The sequence below is a fragment of the Uloborus diversus genome, chromosome 6 (genome assembly GCF_026930045.1).
Source record: "Uloborus diversus isolate 005 chromosome 6, Udiv.v.3.1, whole genome shotgun sequence".
Lineage (NCBI taxonomy): Eukaryota > Metazoa > Arthropoda > Arachnida > Araneae > Uloboridae > Uloborus > Uloborus diversus.
The window spans coordinates 161,441,378-161,469,307 of NC_072736.1; the positions used below are offsets into that span (position 1 = coordinate 161,441,378).

A 27,930-nucleotide genomic window follows, 5' to 3' on the forward strand; every position below is an offset into this window, starting at 1 on the left:
TGTAAAATTTTAAGAGGGGGGGGGGGGCTCAGATATTTTCCCCATGGTTTAGAAGGATATTTTCCCTATGGAATCGATTTCAGTACAGATTAGAGTTATTAAAATTTGACATTTTTAATAACTTATTCATTAATGGCTGGAGAAGAAGTTTTTTTAACACTTTTGCAAAGAAAAAAATTACTGAAAGCAAGGAAGTTAAAATTTCTGGGGGGGGGGGGGGCTAGTGTCTCCACTTGTACCCCCAAATGCGGGCTCCCATGCCTGAATTGAAGCTACGAAAACGCGATTATAAGCGGTCTTTGATAACAGTAAAGGAAAAGATGAGGTTCAGGGACTCTGCTGCGACAGGTTTTTCGAAATTGAATTTTCAAAAACAGAATTTTAGCTACTCTTTAATGACCGTCTGTGGTGCGTGGTAAACAGCTTAAATACCTGTGGTGACGTCATGAAGTTCATTAAAGTAACTATTGTTGGATTTTCGACCGAGGAAAAACGTTTTCTCTCGTTTGGAAGCAGCCTTCCAAAGTTAAATCGCTTTAATTGGTACTCCTCAGAAAATCGTATCTCCTCAGTCGATAGTTACTCCTCCAACTGTCAGTACTTTTACAACTCCGCCTTCACAAACATTTGTACTGCTTGTTTCTCGTATAATTTTTGTGACATTTAAAAAGAATTATATTTTCTGATTTCACATTGACATTATTTAAATAAAGCGAAATGTTGTGATTGGTTTGGTAAGTTACTCGGTTATTTTCAGGTTTAATTTGTGTCGTTTGTCAAATTTGTCTGTTGTAAATAAAAACTTGTTTCATAAGTCATCCGTAACTAAAATATCTGTGTTGTCTTTTTTAATTATGTCTGTAAGATTTTATTTACCAAGTATTACTGCATAGATTGTTCCCAAAACAGTTGCCATCTGAACTAAATTAAGTAAACATTGTTAAACAGAAAATTATATGATTCATCTTTTCGCCTTTCTTATTTTTTACTATTTTTGACTTTCTTGTTTTGATTCGTAGCAATGGATTAAAAAACCGGTAAGTGGTACGAGTTAGATGTTTTTAATTAGTACTATATAGCAGTCCTAAGACAGCAAATTTTATTCGCTATGATAAATTAATGGATCAAAGGAGTCTTTTGTCACTTATGTAGGTTGTTATTAAAATTAAATGTTTGTAACAACATGAAAAATAAAAATACATATTTAAATAGTTGGTAGTATCTGTTGTTGTATTTATTAATTATTATTTTTTTGCTATCTGAAATTGTAGTCCAAGTGCCAGGTTTGATGACAACATTTTTGTCACGTATTTTTTTAAACTGAACTCAACATTGAGCATATGTATTGGTGTGTATTGAATGATGATGAAATATATGAAGAAATATTTCAAAACAAATATTTTCGTGTGGTTGCTGAATTTTGGCCTATGTAAAGGCCTGTACATGCATTTATTTTTGTTAGGCTTTATTTTTCGTGGTTTTCGCGAGCTCCTTGTAATCAGTCTCGGGAAATATTTTTTCCTCTAATTATTTTTTCTTTCAATTCTGTTCATTTTAAATTTGCGAAATTCCCAGCTCACAAAATCATCAATTTTTATTTTCATAAAAATTGTAGCTCGTGCAAAGATAAGTGTTTTTACAGTAATTGCTCCCAGGGTTGGCAAAAACCCCGGTTTTTTTTTAAAAAAAGCCCATAGACCCAGGGTTTTTTGGGTTTTTTTTCAATAAAACCCAACTAAAGCTGGGTTTTTTAAAAGAAATGTGTTTTTTTTTGTCTTTTTTTAGGGAAAATGTGGGGTAGTAGCATATTGTATCGTAACTATATGGACAAAGCACAAAAATTGTCTTGGGGTAAAAAAAGCTGGAAAATTCAGCGTTTTCTGAAAAAAAGTAAAAAAGACAACAAAACCCAAAATGGCGAAGTTTCTGATTTTTTTAGTTTCGTTGATTATCGACATCTAAGGCAGAGTTACTTCTCGAGTGATAAAATCTATTGTTCGTTTTGTAATTACTACATTTTTTTTTTGCATTTTACTTTATTGTATTTCATTTTGTTATGCAAAACTACTGTAGAACCTCAAGTAGTTTAAATCCCTTTTTACTGAATTCCAGCTTAATCAAGACATTTCTTTGAGTTTTATATTGCCTGTTTTTCTATTTCTGTGTACAGAGTAACAAATATTAAACTTTTTCGTAAGATAATGAAAATACTGTACATCCTTTTCTGTTTTCTGTCCGACCGGTTGAAAACCTGTTAATTTCTAAAAAATATATACCTTGTTTATTCGAGATTTGTGACGTGTTGGTTTGCAGAAAATAATTCACATGAATGCCTTTTAGCTAGCTAGAGTAGTTTCCTCTGTATAGTCTACAAATATTGAGAAAATCAGACGTGACAGGACTTAGTCAAGATAATTTGAGTTATTTATTGACCAGTTAAAGAAAAAAGTTAAATATATTTATTTAAAATCTTTGAAGTGTTTTTTTTAGTGCTGTTAAGAGTTAAGAAATACTATGAAAGTTCAAAATTCATTTTTTATATCCATTGTCTGTGGTGAAGAACAAATAAAAAAGAAGTTTAAATTGTGAAAGTATTTAAATTAATTAATTTTTAAGAAACTTCTCGGAAAATTTTAAAAAACCCAAAAGTGGGCTAAACAATGGGTTTTTTTAATGGGTTTTTTCAAAAAAAAACCACTGGGTCCAATCCGGCCAACCCTGATTGCTCCATTTTGAAAACTTTCATAATGCTACAAAACAATTTGTCCTCAGGGTTGCTATGTATTCATGTTTTGTATGTAAATCGCACATTTCGAAAAATTCAATTCAAATTGCAATTGGGGCATTCCACGGTATTTTTAACATTATGTAGAGTCCGTAACGTGACCTTTTTTTGCCATAGCTTTTTAATTTACCGTTTGATTAGCATATTATTTTATTTTGATCTTTTCCTACCAACACACCAGCTCAAATTAAAATATTAAAAAGTTATGGCAAAAAAAGGTCACATTACGGACTCTACATAAATGTCAAAAATACCATAGAATGCCCTAATTGCTAGTCAAGCTTTGACAAACATGTGTTTAAAACAGAATTAAACTGTTCTAGAACTGTATTTTATTATAATTACAACTTTAAATCGCATGACCTTTGTTTGAGTAAAATAAGGCGCATTGAACAGTACAAATAAGAGTTTTAAAAGTGTTGAAAACTCAACAAACATCTCTCTTTTTAATGCTATAATTTTGTACTGTTGTACAGGATGTCTTATTTTACTCATTTCTTTGTACAAAGTTTTGTGTGTATATAATTTGAATAATTATATCAGGTACATTATTGTTAAATTTTTCAGATCATTTTGTGACTTTCTGTATCACTATGGCAGAATCTTTGACAGAAGCAGAGGAGGAAGTAAGAAATTTTTTTTTTCTTCACTTACCTATTCAGAGTAACGTTCTTTTTCTTTCCAGCCTAAAATTGGAATTATATGTGAATTTTTTTACAATGCCTGGCACATACCATTTTCTATATTCGCTTTTCTTTTTCTTTTTTTAGAAACGTATACACTAAAATGAAAGTAGTTGAGTATTTTCTTTCAACTCAAAAACAATGTAGGCAATAAATATGAATTTGCTTATACAGTGGTGTACTTCTATAACAGTTGATAACTTTCCCGATTTGTTTTGAAGACTTCCAAATTTTGATCGCTTATCCCAAACTTCCTAATGAACTATGTAAGTATCTCACAGAATTTATACCAAGACTACTGTACGTTCAGAAAAAGAGATTTTTCACTGATTAGAATTCAAAAATTAAAAAAAAAATCCCCACGGTAAAATGATTTTGATCTCAAAAATGAAATAAGTTCACAGACCTTGATAAAATGTTCCATTGTCTGAACTCAAATAATTTCTTTAAAATTTCCTCTGAAAAAATGCAGTGCACTAACTGAATCCTGCTTCACTAATAGCAAAAACGTGAAGCAGCTATATATGCGAGTAGAACTCCACTATGGACTAAAATATCATGATTAATAAATGTGCTATTTTTATACAACAGAAGTTATTGACACACAATCAACAAAATGAAGACAAAAAAAAAACTGGATGAAGAAAGAAAATTTAAAAAATATCAAAACTGTCTGCAAATTTTGAAAAATTTTCCTGAACAGCTTTTGCGTGTTCATCAATATTGTATGCCGGTTTTTGTATCCCAAAAAATGCTGTAGAACATTCCTGATTTTTCTATGAACTTTCTAAATTTTTACCTGCTGCAAAAAACGTTAATTGTTAATAATAAGAGGAATGAAACTTCCTCCTTTGAAGCATTTTATTTCCAAACCTAGAAGTTTGATTTGTAAAAGAAAGTAAAGTTTTAAAACATGGCAGATTTCTGAACTTCAAGTTTCGAGTCCTATACTGGCTTAATTTAAGAAATCCGTACATATATTTTTAAATCCCTTTTGTATTCGAACTTTTCTCACTAAATTTACACCTTTGTTTTCAGTAAAATCATGATTGTTGTTTTTTTTTCTTGTGTCCAATCACTTTTTATGATTTGGAACAGGGTTCGTACGGGTCATGGAAATCCTGGAAAGTCATGGAAAAAAAATAACAGAATTTCAGACCTGGAAAAGTCATGGAAAATTGAAATTTTCATTGAAAGTCATGGAAATTTATTTCAAGTCATGAAAAAATGTCTTGGACAAAGAGAAAGGAACAGTAGCTAAAGGAGCATTAGAAATCTTGAGTGATTTAACAGTATAGCACATAAAACCTATTAAAAGTGGAAAATTGAACGATTCAAAAATCAAATCTTAATTTTGAAATCTCATTGCATGCACTTCTGTTGCTGCCGCTTGCCATTTTTTGCGATGTGAATTTACTGCCTGGACATCATTTATTTTGAATTTTCTGTTATTTTCAACACTTCTTATGTTTCATATTGTGTAGTAGAAAAATTTCACGTTCTTAGTTTTGCCACGCTCACACAAAAAAAAGCAATTCAATTGCTTGCGAGTTTGATTTCATCACTCGTAAAAACTTTTTTATTAAATTTATCAGAGTTTATCTTAATTTGTTGAAGGTTTGAGAAAATAAGGATATTTAGTCAGGCGATAGAATACAGAAAAAGAGGAATTCTAATGCTCTAAAACAGTAGCGCCCAACATACGGCCTGCAAAACTAATCCATGCGACCCATTGCTACGTTCAATGTCGGGAACTAAACGTGTTCTGGAATTTCTGAACCTAATAATTTATATGCATTTGAAAATATGCAAATTTGTAAACAAAACAAATATTAAGATAAATAAATACCTTTGTGCTGAATAGTAAAGTCAGAACAAACAACGTAAGTAGAAGCACAAATTTGTAAATAACCGCAGACACGTGTTTCGGCGTTACAGGGAACGCCTTTTTCAATGCAAAAATAATGAGCTTATGGATGAAAAGACATCCGACAAAAGCAAACAAATATGCTTTTGAATCAGAAGATTGATTCATTACTGAATGTTTTTTTCAAACAAGATCTGGTTTAGAAACATAAAGATCTAAACTATGTGTATTTACTTTAAAGAACCAAAATACTGTCAAGTTACGTGGAGGATTAAAGGTACTGTTGACACCAAAAGGTAACTTTTGAAGCAAATTTATTGAAACTTAAGTGATGACTCATTCAACCTTTGTCTCATTCATTATCATTCTGCCTGTGAAAAAGAAAACATCAGACATTTAAGCATTATCATATTCGCTTCACGGCATTTTTGCTTTACTTAAATTTATATGATGAAAAAAAATAAGAATAGTTTAGTTTTTTAAGTGTGCGCAATTTTTTCCATTGCGAATAAGTGCTTCGATGAGGCTATGTGGCATTCATATAGACCTTTTGCTAATGCTCATTTCCAAATATTACCAAGTTTGAGATTAAACAGTGCTATTCTCTTTGTGTAACGAGGTCATGAAAATTTTCGTTGAAGTCATGAAAAGTCTTGGAAAAGTCATGGAATTTTTTCATCCAAATAGAGTATGAACCCTGTTGGAAGTGCTTCAGAAGTCAAAATCAATCAGCTGACCTTCACTTATATGAATATTTGGAAATTGACTGTGCATTTATTATTATTTTTTATTTATTGTTTAATACCTATGCTACAAATTCAGAGTCATGGAGCTAGAGTCAAACTGATTTTAGGGTATTGGAGTCTAAGATTAAAAATTCCAAGAGTCGGAGTCTGTTATTTTCCCTCCAAGTCCACAACTCTGCTAGTGCTTGCAGAGTTGGAGTCTGATTTATTTTCGGGTAAAAGAGTCAGAGTTAAAGGCTCTAAAATTCCTGGAGTATGTTATTTTCTCTCCGACGCCGCAGTCCCAGGGTTGGCAAAAACCCGTTTTTTTAAAAAAAGCCCATGGACCCAGGGTTTTTTGGGTTTTTTTAAATAAAACCCGAAAAAACCAAAGCGGGGTATTTAAAAGAAATGTGGGTTTTTTTAGTCTTTAGTACTTATAGCATATTATAGCGTAAGTATATGGACAAAGCGCAAAAAAGCTGAAAAACTAGTTAAAATTCAGTGTTTTCTGAAGAAAAGTATAAAAGACGACAAAACCCAAGAAAGGTGAAGTTTCAGATTTTTTAGTTTCCATGATTACCAAAAGTTGCTATGCAAAACTACTGTAGAACCTCAAGTAGTTTAAATCTTTTTTTACTGAATTCCAGCTTAATCAAGACATTTCTTTGAATTTTATGTTGCCTGTTTTTCTATTTCTGTGTGCAGAGTAACAAATATTAAACTTTTTCGTAAGATAATGAAAATACTGTACATCCTATTCAGGGCCGCGCCGTCCCTATGTGCAAGGTCGTGCGGGGCACGACGGCGCCAGAGCCAAAAAGGCGCCGAGCTCTATGAATCAATGCTCCAAATGAGAGAAAAAAAATCTCCAAACAAACAAATAAAATTGAGCTTTTCATTTTTCTATTAAAGTACCTGTGAAATTATACTGCTCATTAAAACAAACAATCCTCCTTGCTGCCTATCTATAAGGGGGGGGGGATGCCTTGTTGTGTCTGAATATGCTATTCAGAAGCGCAATCTTTTACACTGAAAACACGTGATGCTAATTAATGCATACATCAGCATTTTTCTTCATATGTGGAGCTATGAATGTTATTTCGGTATGTCTATAATTTCACAAGGTTGAGCATACAAAGCAGCGCAAGAAATTTACTATTCCTCATTTTTGTTCTTGCGGTGAATATGTTATAATTTGTGCAATATGTCTTTTTATGATTTTTAACTACTGTCTTTGGTAATTCCACTCTATCATGTTTTCATACATTAAAAAACACGGTAAGCACATTAGCATATTATTTATTTGTGCGTAATATGCATTTTTTGCAGACAATAATTTAGATTAACTTTCAATTCCGAAAAGTAACGCAGGGTGGCGAAAGATCAGAGAAAAGTCAGGGAACTTTATTAATCAGGGAAAAGTCAGGGAATTTCGAAAAAATAACAAAAAATCAGGAAAAATTGATTTTATGAAGAAAAAAAAATTTTTTTTTGCTTTACAAAATTAAGTACTCTAATTCCCTACGCATTTTCCGCCAATTATCTGTTCAAAAAGAAAGTAAAATTAATGAGGTGTGATTATACACTGCCGTATATTTGTGCGTCTTTTTTCCTCTACGTCAAAGTATTGAATCTTACTTATTAACAACGGGATGAACTTCCTAAGATTGCTTCAGTGTCTTTTAGGTTGTTTATTTTACCTAGCTTGAAATTTCCTTTTACGCTTTCAATGCTATGTAAAATAAACAACCATACAGGCAAAGAGGAAGCCTTCATTAATGCCTTAGCTCCTTTGCCTTTATTTCATTGTCTCGAAGTAATTAGCGTATTGCAATCACGATTTCAAGAAGAAATCTTCGGTTTTTGAATTAATACTATAAAAGCTTAAAAGTTATTACTTCTTCGCGTTTTTAATTAAATTGCTAAAATTGAACTTTCAGTTAAAAAAACTTGCCGTTATACTATTTGTTGTCACCGCAGATTATAAAGGTTTTTCTTTTCTTCAGACTTAAGTGATTCTTTAATTTTATAACCAAGTTGTATACTTCTTTTATATATTTTGAAATTAACTAATTGCTTTTTTTTTTCTTCTTGCAGTTTAAAGTTTTTTGTTACAAAAGCAATCTAAGATTTTTTTTCGTTACATACTGAAATCATTTGAAATAGAGTTAACTTGTGTACTTAAGTAAATATATTTATTTTTTTATTGTTAAAATGCTGTATTCATTCATTAAAACCTATGTTTTTGATTAGAGAAAAGCTCCCTATGAATGGATGTCAAATGGTTTCATCTGTTTTGCATAAATATATCAATTATTTATGTAAGAATAACTACAGTACTTCTATTCTTTCACTATTACTTGTTATTCTTGCAACAATTATTATACTGTTTGAGAACTTAGTTCAAAATAATTTCAATTACTTTTTAGTAATATCATAAATACACATATGTTTTTAAGAGATTTTAATAGTTTCTTAAAATTCTTATGCTAAGTGATTTCTGGAAGCAAAGTATTTTTTTAAAAAAATTTCTATAATATTTCCATTGTAGAAAAATTTATTATACTGTTTTGTAGGTTTTTTCTCCCCAAAAAATTGACTTAATATGTTTTTTTTAACCATTTTATTAAAAAAGTAGCATCTTTTTAAAATATATCTTTAGTTACACAACTTAAAACGTTTAAAATACTGCACTTTATACAAACATACAATGGATTTCAAGTAGAGCAAAGAAAGAAAACCATTATTATTAGTAACGTAAATAAGGGAAATTTGGTGAACTTAATCAGGGAAAAGTCAGGGAATTTTTTTTCACAGTTCCTGTCGCTACATTGTAACGACTTGACCATAATTACTCAATTCCTCCATCCCCTTTTTCTTCAACTATTTGTGTATTAAATTTAAGAAAGAGCTTTGGACAACGTGTTTGTTTTAGACATTATATTTAATGCCTTTTTAACGATTTCGTAAGTTGGAAGTATTCGTTTTAACGACTAGTTTCAGTTTCAGATTTTAAAGCAGAATATCTTCTGCAATATTATCCTTTAATTCAGAAATATAATCAGTCACCTCCTGTTTCGTGGTGCAGCCAGAGGGGGGGGGGGGTCCAGAGGACACCCCTTTGGTTGCACCGCCCCGTGCCCCTCCCCTCCAGAATGCTTAGTTGAATGTATTTCAAAAATATTTACTTCTGAAGGGGGGGGGGGGGGAACGCGTCCAACAAAGTGATTTTACTAAGGAAAAAATGATGATGTTGGGTTAAAACTTTACTATTCACAAATTGGTTTGCTGCTCTCCCTCCGTCCTATTTCTTTTCTTTTTTTTTTAGTTCGCCTGAAAATAAGAAAGTTTTCAAAATCCTACTCTGCCGAATAGCTCCCCCCCCCCCCACTCCGCTAAAAGCATTACGGAACATATCAAATTTCGTTTCCATATCTTTAATTTCACAAAATTTCGAGACAGCTCTCGAATCCGAAATGACATCGCTTGAAAATCACTGAAATTACGTTTTTAGAGCTTCAATTTCGATAGAATGCCGGCCCTAATGTCACCAAATATGGTCTTACAATCATGCTTTTAAGACTTCATTTTCAGAAATTATTCGCGCAAAGGCCTCCGAACCTCCTTCCTTAAATATCATCAAAACTTACATTTTTCATAGGTCTTTTGAAAAACCTAAGTTAGCCTCTGAACCACTCCTAATATCATAGAATAATGATTTGGTTTTTAGGACTTTAATTTTGGAAAAAATTTCAGGGGGGGGGAGGGCTCCAGAATTTCCTTCCTGTAAAAATCTTCAAAGTGTCTTTAATTGCGTTTTTGTTCAATTTCGAAAAATTGGTGGAGAGAAAAGAGGAATTGATTTCTATCTATTTTTCAAAGAAAAAAAAAAACGATCGGGTAGAATCTCAGAGTTCCATTCCTTATTTTAACGTCTATAGATATGAAATATACAATCATGTTTTAAGGCTATAACTTCTATAAATTTCCGCAGGTCGCCTTGTACCCTTTTCCCCCATAACACCACCAAAGACCGTCTAAAATTGCGTTTTTCAAACTACATATTTAAAAATTACCCCCCCCCCCCCCGGACCCCTCTTATTAAAAGAGATTAGATGGATATTCAAAGTGGCTTTAACTTAGATATTAATATATTTTCTTCTTTCAAAACGCATTAGCATATATCAGAGGAGCTGCTGAACTCAAGATAATTTCGAGATATGAAGCAAAAACGTACGCCATATTTCGAAATTAAATATTTATACTTTTTTTTTGTATAAACTAAATGCCAAACGTATTTTTTTCCGTTTTGATATATGTCTACAAAACCTCCCACCAGGTGGTAACTATATTTTCCTCGAACGCCAGAGCATAAAGGCGCTCAAAAGACATTCGCACGACGGCGCCGATCAGGCTTGGCGCGCCCCTGATCCTATTCTGTTTTCTGTCCGACCGTTTGTAAAACCTGTTAATTTCTAAAAAATATGCCTTGTCTTTTTGAGATTTGTGATGTGTTGGTTTGCAGAAAATAATTCACATGAAAGCCTTTTAGATAGAGTATAGTTTCCTCTGTACAATCTACAAATATTGAGAAAATCAGACATGACAGGACTTAGCCAACATAATTTGAGTTATTTATTGCCCAGTTAAAGAAAAAAGTTAAATATATTTATTTAAAATCTTTGAAGTATTTTTTTAATGCTGTTAAGAGTTAAGAAATACTATTAAAGTTCAAAATTCATTTTTTATGTGAATTGTCTGTGGTGAAGACCAAATAAAAAAGAAGTTTAAATTGTGAACATTTTTTAATTAATTAATTTTTTTAAAAACTTGTCAGAAAGTTTTAAAAAGCTCCCTAAAAGTGGGCTAAATAATGGGTTTTTTTTCAAAAAACCCATTGGGTCCAATCCGGCCAACACTGCACACTCCTGCTTAAAACAAATACAAATACAAAAGTGACAACCAGGAACAGGCTCTGGGCCCAGCTAGACTGGTCTTAGTCAATTTGCAATCCCCAGTGAAGATCAATGGCCCTCTTAAAACTATCTACTCCCTTGCTCATTACCACCTCTTCGGGTAAGCTATGCCAAGGTTCTACTATACTGCTAAAATAATAATTTTTCCCTATATCCATGTTAGCCTAAGATTTAAATAGCTTAAAACAATGACTCCTTGTCCTGTTTTCAGTGCTAAATTTTAGCCCCGTAACATCTTTCATTTTAATAAATTTTAACAACTGAATCATGTCCCCTCGGTCTCTTCTTTGCTCAAGACTGTACATTTTTAGCCTTCTAAGCCTGGAATCATAGTCTAAATGAGAAAGTCCATTTACTAGCCTATTAGCCCGCCTTTGAACCCTTTCCAATACATTAATATCTTTCTTAAGATAAGGAGACCAAAACTGAACAGCATACTCCAAATAAGGTCTTACCAAATTTCTATATGAGTATGAACTTCACAAATGAACTTTTAGCTTCCCGATGTCCAATCAAAATTTAGTGTAGTAATTGGAGGGCTATAAATATTCAAAAAAGAGTGAATTACAAATTTTATTCAAATATTTTTATTGAAATTTATAATGAAAGAAGTTGAATAGTAATAATGCCACTTCATTTTACATTTGAGAGATCAGTGTGGCGATTGGCACTGCTTTCCTGTTATAAATTTATCAGTTTCCACTGATAGATCTTGAATTTATTGGGAAATAAAGATTGATGTTAACTTATAAGAAAGCTTGAAGTAGAATTACTTAAAAACTTAAATTGGCAAGAAGAGTAATTGGGCAAACCACATCATCCAACAGCAGATATTTAAAAATTTATTTGCATATTTTTTTAAAATGTTTCCATCGATGTTAGCTTTGCATCACCTCATTTCTTTGTATTTTGGTTAAGCTCCCAAACAGAAACCAATGTTCATAGCCATCCGACAATTTCGTGAGCTGTAGAATTGGACTTCTATGTCCCACTGGCTTTTAATTTGTTAGAACACACTTTCTTCTAAATTATGTTAAAATGTTAATATTTTTCTGAAAAAGTATGTGGCCAGAAAAGACATGTAGTTAGTCTGTTTATAATTTCTTTTTGTGTAATTCTAACGGTGACATTATAAAAAGGCAGGTTTCAAAAATATGACATTTCGAAAATATGATATTTTGATATATATATTGGATATTTTGATACATATCTGATATTTTCAATCAGTAAAAACTAAAGTCTTCAAAATGGTAAGTGCATCCTCAGATTACTAATTTTCTTTATTGTAGACTTAAAACTAAGGTTTCTTTCATTATTTATATCTAATATTTCATTTAACATTTTTATCAACTTCAATGGAGTTGATTGAGCATTAGCTGTTTTCCTTATTTTTCTTCTTTTAGCCACTTTTATACGGTTATATGATTCAGAAGGAAAAAATATGCATTAGTCGATGCACAATCATAAGACATTTTCTTTTTTTCTGACCAACGTTTTAACATTTCAACCAGGCACTTTTAATATGAATGAAAATTGTTACATTACTAATAATTTTATGGTTATAAAATAAAAAAGGAATCTTATATTACTTTGTTACATTAATGATGTAACAATGATGTACATACATCATAAAATACAATACATAACTTTTTGGTTATTTTTAATAATAAATGAACAATATTACTACATGATTAATATAATTTTTATACTGAAAATACAGTAGTTGAAAAAATAAATATCAATATAAATATTGGATGTATATCGTGATATATATCATGATATATATCGACTGATATATATCAGCAAACCCCGTAAAAAGTTTTGACTTCATATAGTTTAAATGTTTCTTCTTATTTTCAGTTTTTGTGATTTTTAGAATGTTATACTATAGGGTTAACCTTGATTTATTTATTTATTCTGCAGGCTGTTCAAGAATTTATAGCAATTGTAAAAGAATTACAGCTGCACAACAATGGAGATAGGAAGTCTTGGACGAAATCAACTGCCATCAAATTTATGATGGCTAGAAAATTTGATATCTGTAGAGCTGCTGCATTATTTGAGTCACATGAGGTAATCTTTTATTCATTTTATATTAATGTTCGGTTGTTTCTTCAATCAGTAGTAATTCAGTTGTAGAATGGAAGTTTTTTTTTTTTGTTCAAAGTTTTTAAAAAGTAATATTATCAATAATTATTGGTAACCTCAGATATAAGATTACTGAAATAGAATGAAAATCGATTCTTTTCTTCTTTAATATTTGCTGTATTCATTAAAATTTTACTGGTAGTTAAATTGTTAATACAGGTCAGATGTTGAGTAAAACTACGGTCGCACTTTTTAACGCTTATGCTTCTTTTCTGGCTGTGACAGTTTATGAAATTTCCTTGTTGATCGAGGAAACTGGAAAACTATGTATTGCCCGCAAGGGATGCTGAACTCCAGTATTTCCTCATGCATCCATCAATGGCAACCTTTCATCGTTTTTTTGTTTGACTTGAAACTTTGAACTTTAAAGAGTATGGAATGTATTAGAGAAATTTACTTGCAAAATTTGTTATAAGGCAACATTTCATGTTTTTTTTAAACAAGTGAATTTTATTGTTATAAATTTAGAAGAAAAGTATCTTTTATAAATAAAAACTGAGCGTATGTACCTATGTATGTACGTCCAAGTTACTTCTCCCGAGCACCAATGAGCTGACCATCGAGCCAGGTATCGATAGATTCGTAATTTTCCCGTCTTTATGTTTGGCTATGTAACTTAATTAGCGATGATATCAATTAAAAACCATTAATTATATGATAAATAGATTTCAACATACAATTCCTATTTTTTGAACGCTTTCCTCCATTCAATTTATTATTCAGTGCTTCATCTCAACTTTCTATTACAATGTTTTTATTAAAATGTGTAGCGTGAAGAAAATCATTGAGAAGAAAGGTCTGCTGCCATTTTTTTTCTCGAATATGAACAAATAAAAGTCTAGCTTTTGTTTTAAAGACTTTTCTGTAATCAGGAGATTTAAAATGTATACCTTTTAGTCATTTTTCTGCAATCTGCTGCAAAATTTTACTTTTTGTTTGTTCAAATTTGATTTTTGAACATACGTCACTTGTCACAACTTTTATATTCTAGTTGGACCATGCAAAGCCGAGTAACGCAGCTGGTTAGGTGATAACTTTTGTCCTCAAGTTTGTGGATAATTGTGTTTTATTTTGAAAATAATTGTATTTTTCAATTAGAGTTCACATTTGCATTATCACCAAACTTGCAAAATGAATTTCCTTTATAACTTCTAGCTACAATTTTATATTACATGTATTCGTAAAGTTATGAAGATTGTAACTGTTGATATATGGAATTCAATTTTAAGTTTCAACTTGACTTTTACTTATATCAGTAAAGATTTTACTATTCTATACTGCCATGAGAAGATAAAGCGCCGTATCTCAAGAAATAAGTTTTTGAGATATTTGAAGAAACACATCTGACACTCTACTAACAATGGGGAAATTCTGGAATATGATTTTTTCCCTCTTTTATTTTCAGTGGAAACCTAATAAGCATGCTTGTACAAGAAAGCTAAAATGCAATAGCAGGGTTCATACACCTTTGAAAAACCTTGAAAAGTGCTTGGGAAAAAAAGTTTATTTTCTAGTGCTTGAAAACCTTGAAAAGGTTTCTTAGTGCTTGAACTCTTTTGTTCAGTTTTTTCCCATTATTCTTGTTTTTAAAAATGACTCATTCTTTTTACTTCCTTTTACAAAAAAGGAAGTATTGTATTCGCGAAAAAATTTTCACTCAAAAATCGCCCTTAATTTCCATTTTGCTCACCCCCAAATGAATGTTGAGTTTTTTTTTCGATTCGACCACATGCGGAAAAGTGCCTAAGAATGTATAGACACGCGAAATATCCATTTTGACCATCACCGAGGTAATTACAACGACTTTTCTCATGACGTCTGTATGTATGTGCGTATGTGTGTATGTGCGTATGTGCGTATGTATCTCGCATAACTCAAAAATGGTATGTCCTAGAAAGTTGAAATTTGGTACATAGACTCGTAGTGGGGTCTAGTTGTGCACCTCCCCTTTTGGTTGCTTTCGGATGTTCCTAAGGGGCACCTTTTTGGGGGGAAATCATTGTTAATTTCGATGTAAACTCAAGTGGCGTTATAATTTGTCGGACACTTGGCGATATATCGCCAGTCTTTTGGTCGCCAAGTTTTGTCGCCAACTTGGCGACAAATTTGGCGGAGTTTTTTTTTTTTTTTTTGGTTTCAATTTGGCCATTGTTGGTGATATTTAGAGAATAAATATTGAATCACATTAAAATAGCGAATAATGGGGAAATGACATTAAATTGGAGTAAAAGGAAGTCATGTGATGCACACATCAGCTCGTTTCTCATGAAAAAAAGAAAGAAAAGGGAAGAAAAAATCTGTTGTATTCTTGCTGGTTATGAAAATGTATGTTTGTAAAGCTGTTTTTTCTTCTATACGATCTTAAATGGATATGAGGGAATGAATTTGAAATGCAGCTTATGAAGTATGTTTAATATATACATGTATTTTTAGGTTACAAGAAGGCGTGAAGGTTTAGTTAGGTTTGATCCCACTAGTGATGCTTTAAAAAAAGAACTGGAAACAGGGAAATTTACTGTATTGGTAAGTACAGGCTTTTTTTTTTTTTTTTTTTTGTCCTATTTTACTTCTTTTTAGCTAGAATCCCTTTCAGAAGACATTTAAAATTTGCCGTAATTTCAAGAGCATTTTGTTGATAAAATGAATTGATACAAAAATATAGGAATTGGGTCTAAATTTTTTTGTTTATAAATGAGGCAGTGAGAAGCAAAGGGATGTAAGTGGCAAAATTCAAAATTTGGAGACAACCAGTACACATGGTAGGTGAACCTCTCCTATGTCTTGGGGCAAGAGATGAGACTAGTAGCCCTGGTAGGTGCTGCTGTACAGCATGATTTAGAAAAAAATTTCAGTGAAAGCCTATCTGGAGCGTTATCTTTAAACGTGTTTTACTCAAAAATTGAAAAGGTCCACTTACATCCCTTTGCTTCTCTCTGCCTCATATGTTGGACAAAAGTTTGGTCCAACTTTTTGTATTAGCAATTAGGGTAACGGCTGACCCTAATTGCTAATACAGACATTGCTGTCAGATTAATTTAATTTTCTGAGCCTTTTGATGTATTTAGACTTTCTAAATTATTTTTCTCACATTTAACTACATCTCGTCTAACATTTGGCTGCTTCTGGGTCCTCTGAATTATTTAATTCTACTTTTATTTGTTGAATATTGGAAAAAAGTCCGACCCCCAGCAACAGACAGGATGAGGAAAGGATGAGTACTAGACAAAATTTGCTTTTTCTCTTCATAATGTGCAAAAGTTCTTTATTTTTAGAACTAAAGCCTTATTAAATTCAAATGAACTTGAAACACCTGCTGATCTCGTGGTGGCTGTTCATAACCTTCTACCACTGCCTTGTAAATACCCACTGGCTCATAAAATTCACTCTGATGACAGTAGATGGTTGCACTGTATTCATGGATCGCAGCAACATGGGTTTTACTCCCCTAAAAGGCTTATTATTTTAATCCAAACTTATAACTGTCTGTTACTGGGCCCTTGTCTGTTACTGTTGTTGTTACCCTATTCAGTTTCGTGTTTCAATTCACCAAAAAAAAAAAAAAAAAAAACTAAGTTTTTGAGTATAATCATTAATTTTTGACTGTGTTGAGTAAGATTATTTTACCTATGCAAACTAAGAGGCATAGTTCAAAAATGTTCCTACATTCCAGAAAGAAATTCTTCTGTTTTAAAAGAGTTATACTAGACTGGAAGTACAAGTGTTAATTTCAAAGTATTATACAAATACAAATACAAAAGTGAAGACCAGCAGCAGGCTCTGGTTGCAGCTAGGCTGATCCTAGTCAGTTTATAAGTCCCCAATGAAGATCAATGGCCATCTTAAAGCTATCCACCCCTTTACTCCTTACCACCTCTTCCTGTAAGCTGTTCCAAGTGCCCACGACCCTACTAAAGAAGTAATTTTTCGTAATTTACAGGTTAGCCTGAGATTTGAATAGCTTAACCCCCCCCCCCCCCCCCCCCCAATGTCCCCTTGTCTTGCTTTCCGTGAGAAAATTTAACCTGTTAACATCTTCCATTTTGATAAATTTAAACAACTGAATCGTGTTCCCTCTGGCTCTCCTTTGCTCCAGGCTATATTTTTGTTAAGCCTATTAAGTCTGTTATCATAGTCTATAAAAGTGTTTCTTTGAGTTTTCAACCTTTTTTATTTGTACATAAGTGTATATGTATACAATTCATTTGCTGTTACGATATAAGTTTGAAAATATAATTTAACTTTTATTTGTATAGTATTATCCTGTTACTTGTTAACCAGTTTAAATATTGATTTGTAAAGTCCCCCCTTCCCCAGCATAATTTTTCGTTCTTTTCTGCAATTTTCCTTTCCGTAAACAATGTCAGGACGGAATGCACTTTTGAAGTTGAGTATTTGTTTTTTTATTCCTAGCTTTAAAATGACTCACCAAAAAGAAATGTATTGGAGAAGTTGCATGATTTCTAAATCTGCCTGAAATTGAAAGAACATTAAAAAATAGGTCGATTGGTACCAGTTCCAAACCAAAAAACGGTTTTTAACTCAATTTTTAAATGAATTTTTAAAGTGCTGTGGGGGGGGGGGGGGGCGTCGCTTCCTACACAAACACGGTAGGAAGGATGTGACGCCAATCCACACGAGGAATGAGTGGGGAAGTTCTACTCGGCTTCTTTGCTACGGTGACGTGGTAGACGTCAATGTATTCTTCTTTCACAATTCACCTTACGATGCCGATGGCCGATTATTTTCTGTTTCAAATGACCGATGCCGATGGAAAAACCTAAGGACGGCCAAAATATGGTTTGAAACAAATCTTTAAAGAACAAAAAAGTATTTGTTGTAGAAACCGATGGTAAGTCATATTTTAAAAAAATGAACGGATAAATAAATTTGATAGCTAAGGTTCTCCAACACACTTGAATTTCTTATTTTTTTGATGAAAATGTTGCACAGCAAAGTAGAGAAAAATACATGGACCTCGGAAATATTTTTCTAATAGAAGAAAAGATAAAAGGAGAAACAGGGGGAATTAAGGGATTGTAATAAAGAGGAACACCATTACACTAGTAGTTAGAAGCTCAAAGGTAAAAACAAAAGTAAAACAAAACTTTAGCTAGATATTTATTTTATTTCAACAACAAAAAAAAAGGATGTAAATCTAAAATATTACTATCGAAAAACATAACTTTCGAATGTTTTTTGGAAAAGAAAAACTTAAGAAAGTTTTCGCACAAAATTTTTATTGAAAATAATAATAAAAAAAAAAGGCCGCAGCCAAGGTGGACCCAGAGAAACGGTTTTTGAACTCGATCCTTTCCTAAGTGGCCCCTATCGTGGCCTGAAGTTACATTTTTGGAACTTTACTATTGAAAAAGTTCTGCAGTTGAGTACGTAAGAAGGACTTCTTCCTCTGAAGTTACCATCTAGGGCCTGCAATCGGGTTTTCAAGACTACAATTTAGGAAAAATTCCGGGACAAATCACCATATAGCCCTCTTTACGCAACACTCCCGAAAATCGTCTATAATTGCGTTTTTGGAACTTCAATTTCTAAAATCTGGCCTAGGGGAGTCCCTGAACTCCATTTCGGTTCCTTAACCCCCTCACCCCCCCCCTAACATCATCAAAAATCGCCTAAAATTGCACATTTGGAATTTTCTTATGGAAAAATTGCCGCAGAAACGTGCCTAAATCCTATCCCTACCCCTAACGCTTCCAAAGATGGTTTGTAATCATGTTTTAAAGACAAACTGGATAGTTTATTATAATAATAATAATAAATCAAAAGTTCAAATGAAACTTTTACCTTATGAATATCTTTATAACTAATATTCATTACAGCAAAAAAATCAGTTCTATATAACACGCTATAACACAACAGCTGTAACACCAAGTGCGGAATTTTTTTTAGCAGTATACTGAACGTGAATACACTGAGCAGGGTTGCCAGAAGTCCCGGATTTCAAGGGACAGTCCCGTATTTTGAAAAATTGTTCCGCGTCCCGGGGAACTTCCATACGGGACGGCTAAAGTCCCGTATTCTAGCTTATTCGTACCCTTTAACGTATAATTTAATAACGTACGTAATAACGTACGAATACGTTAAAGGATACGAATTTGGCACGAAGTTAGTTTTCAATATTTCACAGGACGAGGCATTATTTTAAGGAAACAATTAAGTAAAGCAAAAAATGTGAAAAAAAGAGCAAAAAGAAAATTATATGGCAGCAAACGCAAAAATTATTTTCATTTCAATTTGGTTTTTGTTTTGGCATGGGTGGCAGATCAATGATTACTTCCTCTTTGCACATTGACTAATGTTGGAAATATACCCCTGTGCATGCGTCGGCAGTTGCAATGAAAACGATTTTTATATGTTAATCGGCGACATTTTGTAAAGTTTAATGCTTTGATACGATTGAATTTCTCAAATTTTTCATGAAGAAACGTTCTACGTCGGAAAGCAACTCCTAAAAATACACCATATCTAGTAATTGCCCTCAACCTTAAAATATATCCCCCCTCCCCCGCTTTCACTCTTAGAAGCCTGTCCCATATTTACTGGCAACCCTGATACTGAGTATGCTAAACATTGTCAATCATCATTAATAGTAGATAATTGTTTTTTGGTTGGATGAGTTATCTGAAAGATATAATTGGCTTGAAATAATAAAAGCATTTAAGTAATTTTTTAAACATTTTACGATATTAGGATTCCCTAAATTAAATTTCTTGGTTTCGCCTTCTTTAGTCGCTCGCCTTATTAGCTGTGAAGAAATGATTTTCTTAATTACTTCATTACAATATAATCGTGGGGGTGAGGGGGGAGTTGAATGTAGAGTTAAAAAAATGTATTTTTTTTCCCCTTTTTATTCTTAAAAAAATTAAAAGAAAAAAAAAACACAATGAAAATAAAATTACAGCATGCAACCACTTTTTTAAGGCGACGATCTATTAAATTATGAATTCAAATTTCAGTGAAAAAACTAGTCTTATTAGGCTTTAAAAGCAAGAATGAAAAATAATGACTTTTTAGGGATTTTAGGAAGTATACAGACCCTGAAATCGGCGTTTCCTGCCCTATTCTTATAATTGAGCTTTTGCTGCAGTTTAATCTTCAATCAATTGCCAGATTACATGTAAGAATGTACAAGTATTTTTTTTTTTTTTTGTTTAGTGTTACGTTAAAAGGGGTAAGCTGAAATCAAGAAAATATCGGCATTTTCAATTTCTGTCCGGGAAGAAAAATTGTCGGAAATTTTGTCCCGCGACATTGGTTGATCCCCCAAATTTGAGCCTTGTTTCTTGCTCGACTAGCATGCTAGTGCATACTGTCATTATTTCAATTTAAGAGCAGAAAATTCTTAAAACTATCATCGAAGTGAGTGTTTGATGTTTGATACGTGTCTGCAATGTCGTGAAAATTTCGGTAGTGATCCGAAACTCGTCATTTTTCCGAAACCCAAAACTGGTGTTGGTTCCATTGCTGTCCGATTTCGGGCTCTTGCTGTACTTACTTTTAATCATGCGGTAGAAATATATAAATAAAAATTAGATTTTTTTTCGCGAAGAACATTGGCAATACGTTGGCATTTAGATGTTTTTCAAGGCCGATGGTTTGATGTTCTATCCAAGTTAGCATTGGTTGCCGATACCAATGGCTAAATTTTTGAACTATCGGCCCCGATGCATCAGTCGAGTCCTAATTAGATTGGTATATTTTAAAAGCTTACACCTATGTAGAAATTGTCAAGACATTTTTGTTTTAATTCTACCCTACTGTTTGTCATTTCATGTTTTATGTAAAATAATTTGTTGAACTTAATTAACTAAGCATTATTACTTAAATCATGAATAAGTGTTTACATATTTGCATTATATCTGTCTCATTTACAATATTAAAGATATTCACATATTTAATCGAGCTCCATGTCCCACAACTCGCAAAATAAATCACACAATAAGATTTCTAGTTTCAAGAAATGCAACTTTTAACATATGTGTTACAAAATGTCCATTTTGTATAATATTTCCCCATTTCAGAAATTTCAATTTTTATATCAATTTAAGGCAGCTGTTGCATTTTATTATTATGTTATTATTATTTAATGACTTTGTTTGCTGAGTTATTTTGCTATTAATGGGAGTCTTGTAAACTAATAGTTTTGTGCTGATGTAGTAGTTCAGTGACTAGTTTTTTCAAAACAATATTATTTCAAGAATCTTGTCACTGAATTTTCTTACAAACTCTGAAAAAATTGTTTAGTGCATAAAATTTTTACCTGGCTTCACAGATTTCACAATTTTTGTCAATCTCTGCTAACCCTGAGTTTTAACTTCGTCTGGAAAACCAAAAATACCAATCGCTCGTTGAAAATACAAAGCCTGTTCTGCCATTTGCCACATCTTACCGATGCAAAGTCGGATTTCGAACCTATGCAGCCACCAAAACTAAATACCGAAGCTGTCTAAATGCTGATCCTGATATTTGACTCTAGCTATCAAAAATTAACCCTAATGTATCAAAGTTATACCAGTTTAAAGCAATCTCACTCTCCCTATTAATTTGATGTTCAATTTAAAATTTTAATTGTTATGTTACCTTGATTTCCGGCGGTTCAATTTCATTTTTTATTCCAGAGTTTTTAAATAAGGTAAAAACATTGTAAACTACATACGCTTTTTTGAACAGTGATATTCCTTTGTAATTAGTGACCTGTAATAAGTATCTGTACCATCTGATGACAGGGGTCCGCTGGCTATGAAGTTTGGGAAACCCTGTTTTAGATCATAAAAATCCCTACTAACCATTTTGTCTTGACTCCTTTTATTTCGGCACTAGTAAAATAGGGATTTTCCCCCAAAAATGAAAAAGGGTAAGGCAATCCATTTTCGGCAAATTGTAGGATTGTCCTTTAGAAAATCCAGGTTCCGTCATGCAGATTTATCATACACAATTTTCAACAACCTGAAAAGCAAATGTGAGCGAAACCGCCACAAGGTTTCACATGTGGGTGAAGAAACGTGCAAGTTTCCCCCTTACCCCTAGCAAAGTGCGAAGCGTGTCGATTGACGTCACACCAATGAGAGAGCGTTTTTTGATCATGTGGTATTGTTTACTTTTTTATCGCGTTTTGAATCCGATTTTAGAACTGTTCTGCCTTTTTAAATGAAATTTTTTTCTTGTATTTGTAGTTTGTATGATAATATCTATCAAAAAAAATGTAAATTGAAAACATTTCAGAGAGTATGCAACTTCTCTATTGCAGTTGTTAAGAGTATCAAATTCAGCATCTAGAAAGATTTTTAAATGATTGCTCATTGTAAAGAAGTATGTTTACTTGGTATTTTAAATTATTTTCAGCAGAAAAATGCTGCAAATGGCTTTACCATCTAATAGTACAATTTTATTAGTCCAAATGGGGGCATCCACAGTTGATGTCACACTTTGAGGGAGGAGGGGAATTCTTAAAATTGTAAGTTTGTGACAAGGGGGAGGGGGAGGGGGTAAAAATAAGTGTGACATTATATATTTTTTAAAACAATATCAGCGTTTGAAATCATTGGTGGTCCGCTGGTCCGAGATCAGTGAAAATTGCTTCAGACCACTAATGAAATGGAATTCAGTAGTTAGTTCCCAAGTTAGTGAGATTAGTGGTTAATCACCATCAATTAAAAAAGTTCGTATTACATACATTTTAAAAATTGTAGTTTAAAACTTACATTTATTTTGATTGATCAAATTTAGGTAAATTATTCTCCTATTAATATGAAATTAAATCCAACTAAAAACATTGTGAATGTTTTTAGAAATATAAATTAAGTTTTTGCAATTTTTTGTCCAAACTTAGTAAATAATATATCAAGTGTTGTCTGCCTTGCCTAGTAGTCAGAGAAGCATGACTGCGGATGTTGTAGGTTCAGGGTTCAAATCCCAGCTCGGCAGGGTTGGGTTTTGGACTGTCCAAAACTAGTTTAGGACAGGACATGAGGTTTTTACCGTCCAAAACTCTTAAATTTTCCAGAACTATGCTAAAGCTAAAGGGGTGTAATCTAATCAATTCGTATTTACTGCAATATCCGTAATGCATAAATATAGATATTAATAAGGTTTAATTAATATGAGTATTTGATAATACTTTTCAACAAAATGTTTATTTAAAAAAAGTTTACTGCTATTTGCGAATAACTATTACATAAAAACTTCCTTATATAATAGTTGGAAAGAGAAAGGAAATTCACAACACTACCAAGAAAACTAATTTCAGTTCCATTTATAACACAAAGGAATGTTATTAAAAATGCAATATTTAGGTGCAAAAAAAAAAAAGCTTAATTTTTTTTAAATGATTTTTTGCAAATAAGTTTTAAATAATCCTTTAACAAGAATTATTCTTTTAATCATAGGATTAAAGAACAAGAAATTGATGACTTGTGCTATTCTTTTTTTAGTTCATATTTTTAATCCTACAGTCTGTAACTACAAAATATTGTAATTTGTTGCATTTAAGTCAATTATTGCACTGTATTTTGAACACTTTCTTTTGCACACATGCATAAATGTCAAAAAGATTTGATTATGGGAAGAAAAAAAAAAAACTCCAGTGTACAAATGAAATTTTTAATGAATTTAAGTTCTGCGTAACTAGATTAAAATCCGCTGCATAAATAAGCTACAGTAAAACCCCTCCTAACGGACACCCCTCTTATGCGGACAATCTTTTATTCCCCAGTTCCAATGCAAATAACTTTATTAAACCCCTGTCCTGCGGACACCTCTCTATTGCGGACAAAAAAATTTTCCCATTAGTGTCCGCATTAGAGGGATTTTACTGTACATATATGTTTATACTTGAATGTTCACATTGAATAAATACATTAAATAGTCAAAAAAATATTTTGACACATTCCAAAACCTTGCCAACCCTGCGGCTTGGGCATGGGTGTACTTTCGGTCCCCTATCCTTGTCCTTTCTTTGTGTGAATGTGTTGTTATGGTATAAATGGTTGCCAACCCTATAAACAGGTCCTTATGGCATTTGTACTATAGAAGTTGGACTTCACACCAAATTACGGTACAGTTGAAAAAGTGAAACAGCACACCCCTAATTGCCAGCCTAGCTGGCACAAGACAACAACAACATTTCAAGTTAAATGGATAGTCATTCTGTTTGCACACCAGTATATCTTCCTGCTTAGAACCAGTTTTTACTTTCTTCTATATCTAATATATAGAAGTATTGGATTCGTGCAAATTTTCAAATTTTGACGGATTCGAACGTTTTGAGGTGTGCCGAGTCCATTTCGACAATTTTAGGAAAATGTCTGTCTGTCTCTGTGTGTGTGTGTCTGTATGTGTGTGACCAGTTTTTTGTGGCCACTCTACAGCAAAAACTACCGCATGAAATCGAACAAAATTTGATACACATATGTGTCGCTATGTGAACTTGAGCCCATTAGTTTTTGACGCGAAATCCTCCAGGGGGGGGGAGCAATGGGACGTTTCTTGAGTTATGCGTGTCTGCTGTTCTCCAGAAAGTAACTGGAGGAACCAAACAAAATTTGGTCCATATGTTGCCCCTAACATGTACATGTGCTGATTCACTTTTGGTGTCAAAAGTTCAAAGGGGGGATGAGCTGTGGAACATTTTTTGTCGTCACTTGTGACTGCTATATCTCAAGAAGTAAGTAACAGAATCAAAACAAATTTATCTACAAATAGCTCATGGAGAAGGATACAAGAGCCGACTCTATTTTCACGTCAATAACTGAAAAGGGGCTTGGTACAGTCGAACGTTCTCTCATTTTCTTTGTGAGCGCTATATCTCAAAAAGTAATGCTTCGTTCTGGATGAGCCTTGGAACAAATCTGAACCTATATGTAAACAGGCGTTGGTTCAATTTTGGCCTCAATGGCTCCAAGGGGGGCTTTGTTTTGTGCGAATAAAAATAGTTTTATTAATGCAACAATATGAAAGATAAATCGCAATAGACTGTCGTCTGTGTATTTTGCTTTATTTTAATTGTTGGGAAATGATCAGAAATATTATCTCACTGATTTAAAATGTTTAGCTGTTGCCATCTTATATTTATTAACAAATAAAATATTTAATTAATTCAAGAAAGGCTTTTTAAAATAACTTTCTCAATTTTCACTCTTTGCTTTGCTTTTGCAATAATTCGCAAATTTAGGTTGTCAAATTTTTATGTGCATAATTTTATTTTTGCTGGGAATATTGCTTTCTTGTCATGCATGAGGAGGGATCAGAATTCATAAGAGAGATATAGAAGCAAGTTTCGTGATGGCCATAACATACTAGTTTTTCTAAGGTCTTCTAGCACTGAATATGCTTCTGAAAAACAGCGCGACATACAATAAGAGGGGGGGGGGAGTAAATAAAGTTTGACAAAGGAGGAATGCAGTCAGATTTACTGAAAAAAAAAAGGTGACATTTATGGTCGGGCTCAAAGCAATGATTTTGTATCAAATTATATGGATTGTCCATTTTGTTGTGTTTTCTACTTTATCCCAAACATTTTATTAAAAAAATAGACAAAGTGTTTATCCTGATAAAGAATAGTTATAGGATTTCTTCTAATTGATCAGCATATTTGTTAATGATGTGTAATTTAAACTTAAAAAATGTTTTCAGCCTGTAAGAGATAGCAGTGGTGCTGCTATTGCCATTTTTACCGCCAGTAAGCATGTGCCAACTGAAACTTCTCACCAAGTTACACTTCAAGGTGTTGTGTATCAACTTGATGTAGCTCTAGAAAGGTATATATTTACAATTTATTTTTTTCCTTATTTTAGATATGTTTATCTATATTTTTAAGTATTTTTGTGTGTGCTCTTCATATGTTTCCCCTCTTCTACATGCAAAAAAAATCAGGGTTCAAAAATATCATATTTTCAAAAATATCGAAAATATCCGATATTTTGATATATATCCGATATTTTCAATCAATGCAAACTAAAGTCTTCAAAATAGTAAATGCATCCTTAAATCACTCTTTATTTTCTTATATTATAATTAAAATATGTAGACTTAAAATTAAGGTTTCTTTCATTATTTATATCTAACATTTCATTTAAATTTTTCATCAAATTTAATGGAGTTCATTAGCATTAGCTATTTTACTCATTTTTTTTTTCCGTTAGCTACTTTTACAGTTATATGACTCAGAAATAAATAATATACATTAGTCAGTGCTCAGTCATAAGACATTTTCATTGTTTCCGAGCAATGTTTAATATTAAATTAGGCACTTTTAATATGAATTAAACTTATTACATTACTAATAATTTTATTAATATAAAATACAAGTAAAAAAGGAATATTATATTACTTTGTTATATTAATGATGTATCAATGTATCATAGAAGTATAGTACGTAACTTTTTGGTTTTGTTTAATAATAAGTGAACAGTATTACTATGATTAATGTACTTTTTATATTGAAAATACCATAGTTGAAAAAAATATCAAAATATCATGATATTTTCAAAATAAATATCGGATATATATCGGCGAACCCTGAAAAAAATTGATAGATTTCTAATCTTCTTTTCTGCATTATTAAAAAGTGTTATTCTAAAGAGTTTCAAATCTTTGTTGTCTTTTTTTATATGAGCTTCTGCTCAAATGTTTAACTCAAATTTCATACTAATTTGAAGACTTTTCCAGCTGATTGGAATAATTGATTAATTTAAATTTGATAGCTTATCATTTTTATTTTTAAGTTTATAAAAGTGTTATTAGTTGAAATTTTTCTGAAATTCAAAAAATTAATTTGAATATTTAGTGCTGTTACATTTTCTTATTGTTTGTTGCATTAATAAGAATTAAAATTATTTTTCTCAATTTAGTTTCGAGACACAAAGGCGTGGAATTGTTTTTATTTATAACATGACTGGATCAAAGTATGCTAATTTTGACTATGAACTTAGTCAGAAAATTTTAAATCTATTAAAGGTAAGTTCCAATTTTTAGTTGCTGTTTGATTTTTGTTTTCTGAATGAGCATTATTTCATTTTTAGAAGAAAAAAAAAATATTAAAAGAAAATATATGCATTAAATTAATTTTTCTTTCATATTCTTTTTATACTCACAACATACAAAACATTTTGTGGTGTGATAATTATTTTGAGTCCTGTAAAATTATTTGCATCATAGCTGAAATATTTTTTGCCTAGAAATATCCTTGTGTCCTTTGCAAAGTTTGAAAAGAAGTTGTAAAAACCAGGGTTCGCCGATATATATCATGATATATCACGATATATATCCGATATTTATTTTATCATTCATTTTTTATCATGATATTTATTTTTTCAACCACGGTATTTTCAATATTAAAAGCATATTAATCATGCAGTAGAATACCTTTTTAACGCCGACCTGTATAACGCAATTCTCTATAAACCGCACTACTATTCTGAAGTAAACAAACAGTTTTGAAGTTTAAAAAATCCCTCTGTTTTGCCTTGCAAACATAAAAATTGTTAGGAAAATTAAATTTTGAATCAGTTTTTCATCTTTTCATCTTAATTCAAAGCTTTTAAATGAAAATTAGCATTCACAGTAAAATGAAAATACTAGATGGTTCTTGAAAATGCAGATGTTATGCAAACCACAAAGCTAGCAGAAGTGCAAGATATTTCACTTTCTTGTAATAAAGAAACATATTTATTTGTGAATGACTCATATAATTAGTGCTTTAACACTCAGATAAAACTCATTCTTAAGT

The 27,930-nt window shown here is 31.9% G+C and overlaps 1 protein-coding gene across 1 annotated transcript in view; it reads left to right on the forward strand.

Annotated features, from left to right (window-relative positions):
* The first annotated feature begins 615 nt into the window (after positions 1–615).
* The window catches only part of LOC129224131 (tyrosine-protein phosphatase non-receptor type 9-like), a 75,571-nt gene continuing 48,256 nt past the window's right edge, over positions 616–27,930 (forward strand). The window contains exons 1-6 of the mRNA XM_054858547.1: positions 616–734; positions 3,353–3,411; positions 12,963–13,112; positions 15,621–15,710; positions 25,836–25,960; positions 27,053–27,158. Coding sequence (XP_054714522.1) covers positions 3,379–3,411; positions 12,963–13,112; positions 15,621–15,710; positions 25,836–25,960; positions 27,053–27,158 — 504 coding nt within the window. The 5' untranslated portion in view covers positions 616–734; positions 3,353–3,378. The remainder of the gene's footprint in view (positions 735–3,352; positions 3,412–12,962; positions 13,113–15,620; positions 15,711–25,835; positions 25,961–27,052; positions 27,159–27,930) is intronic.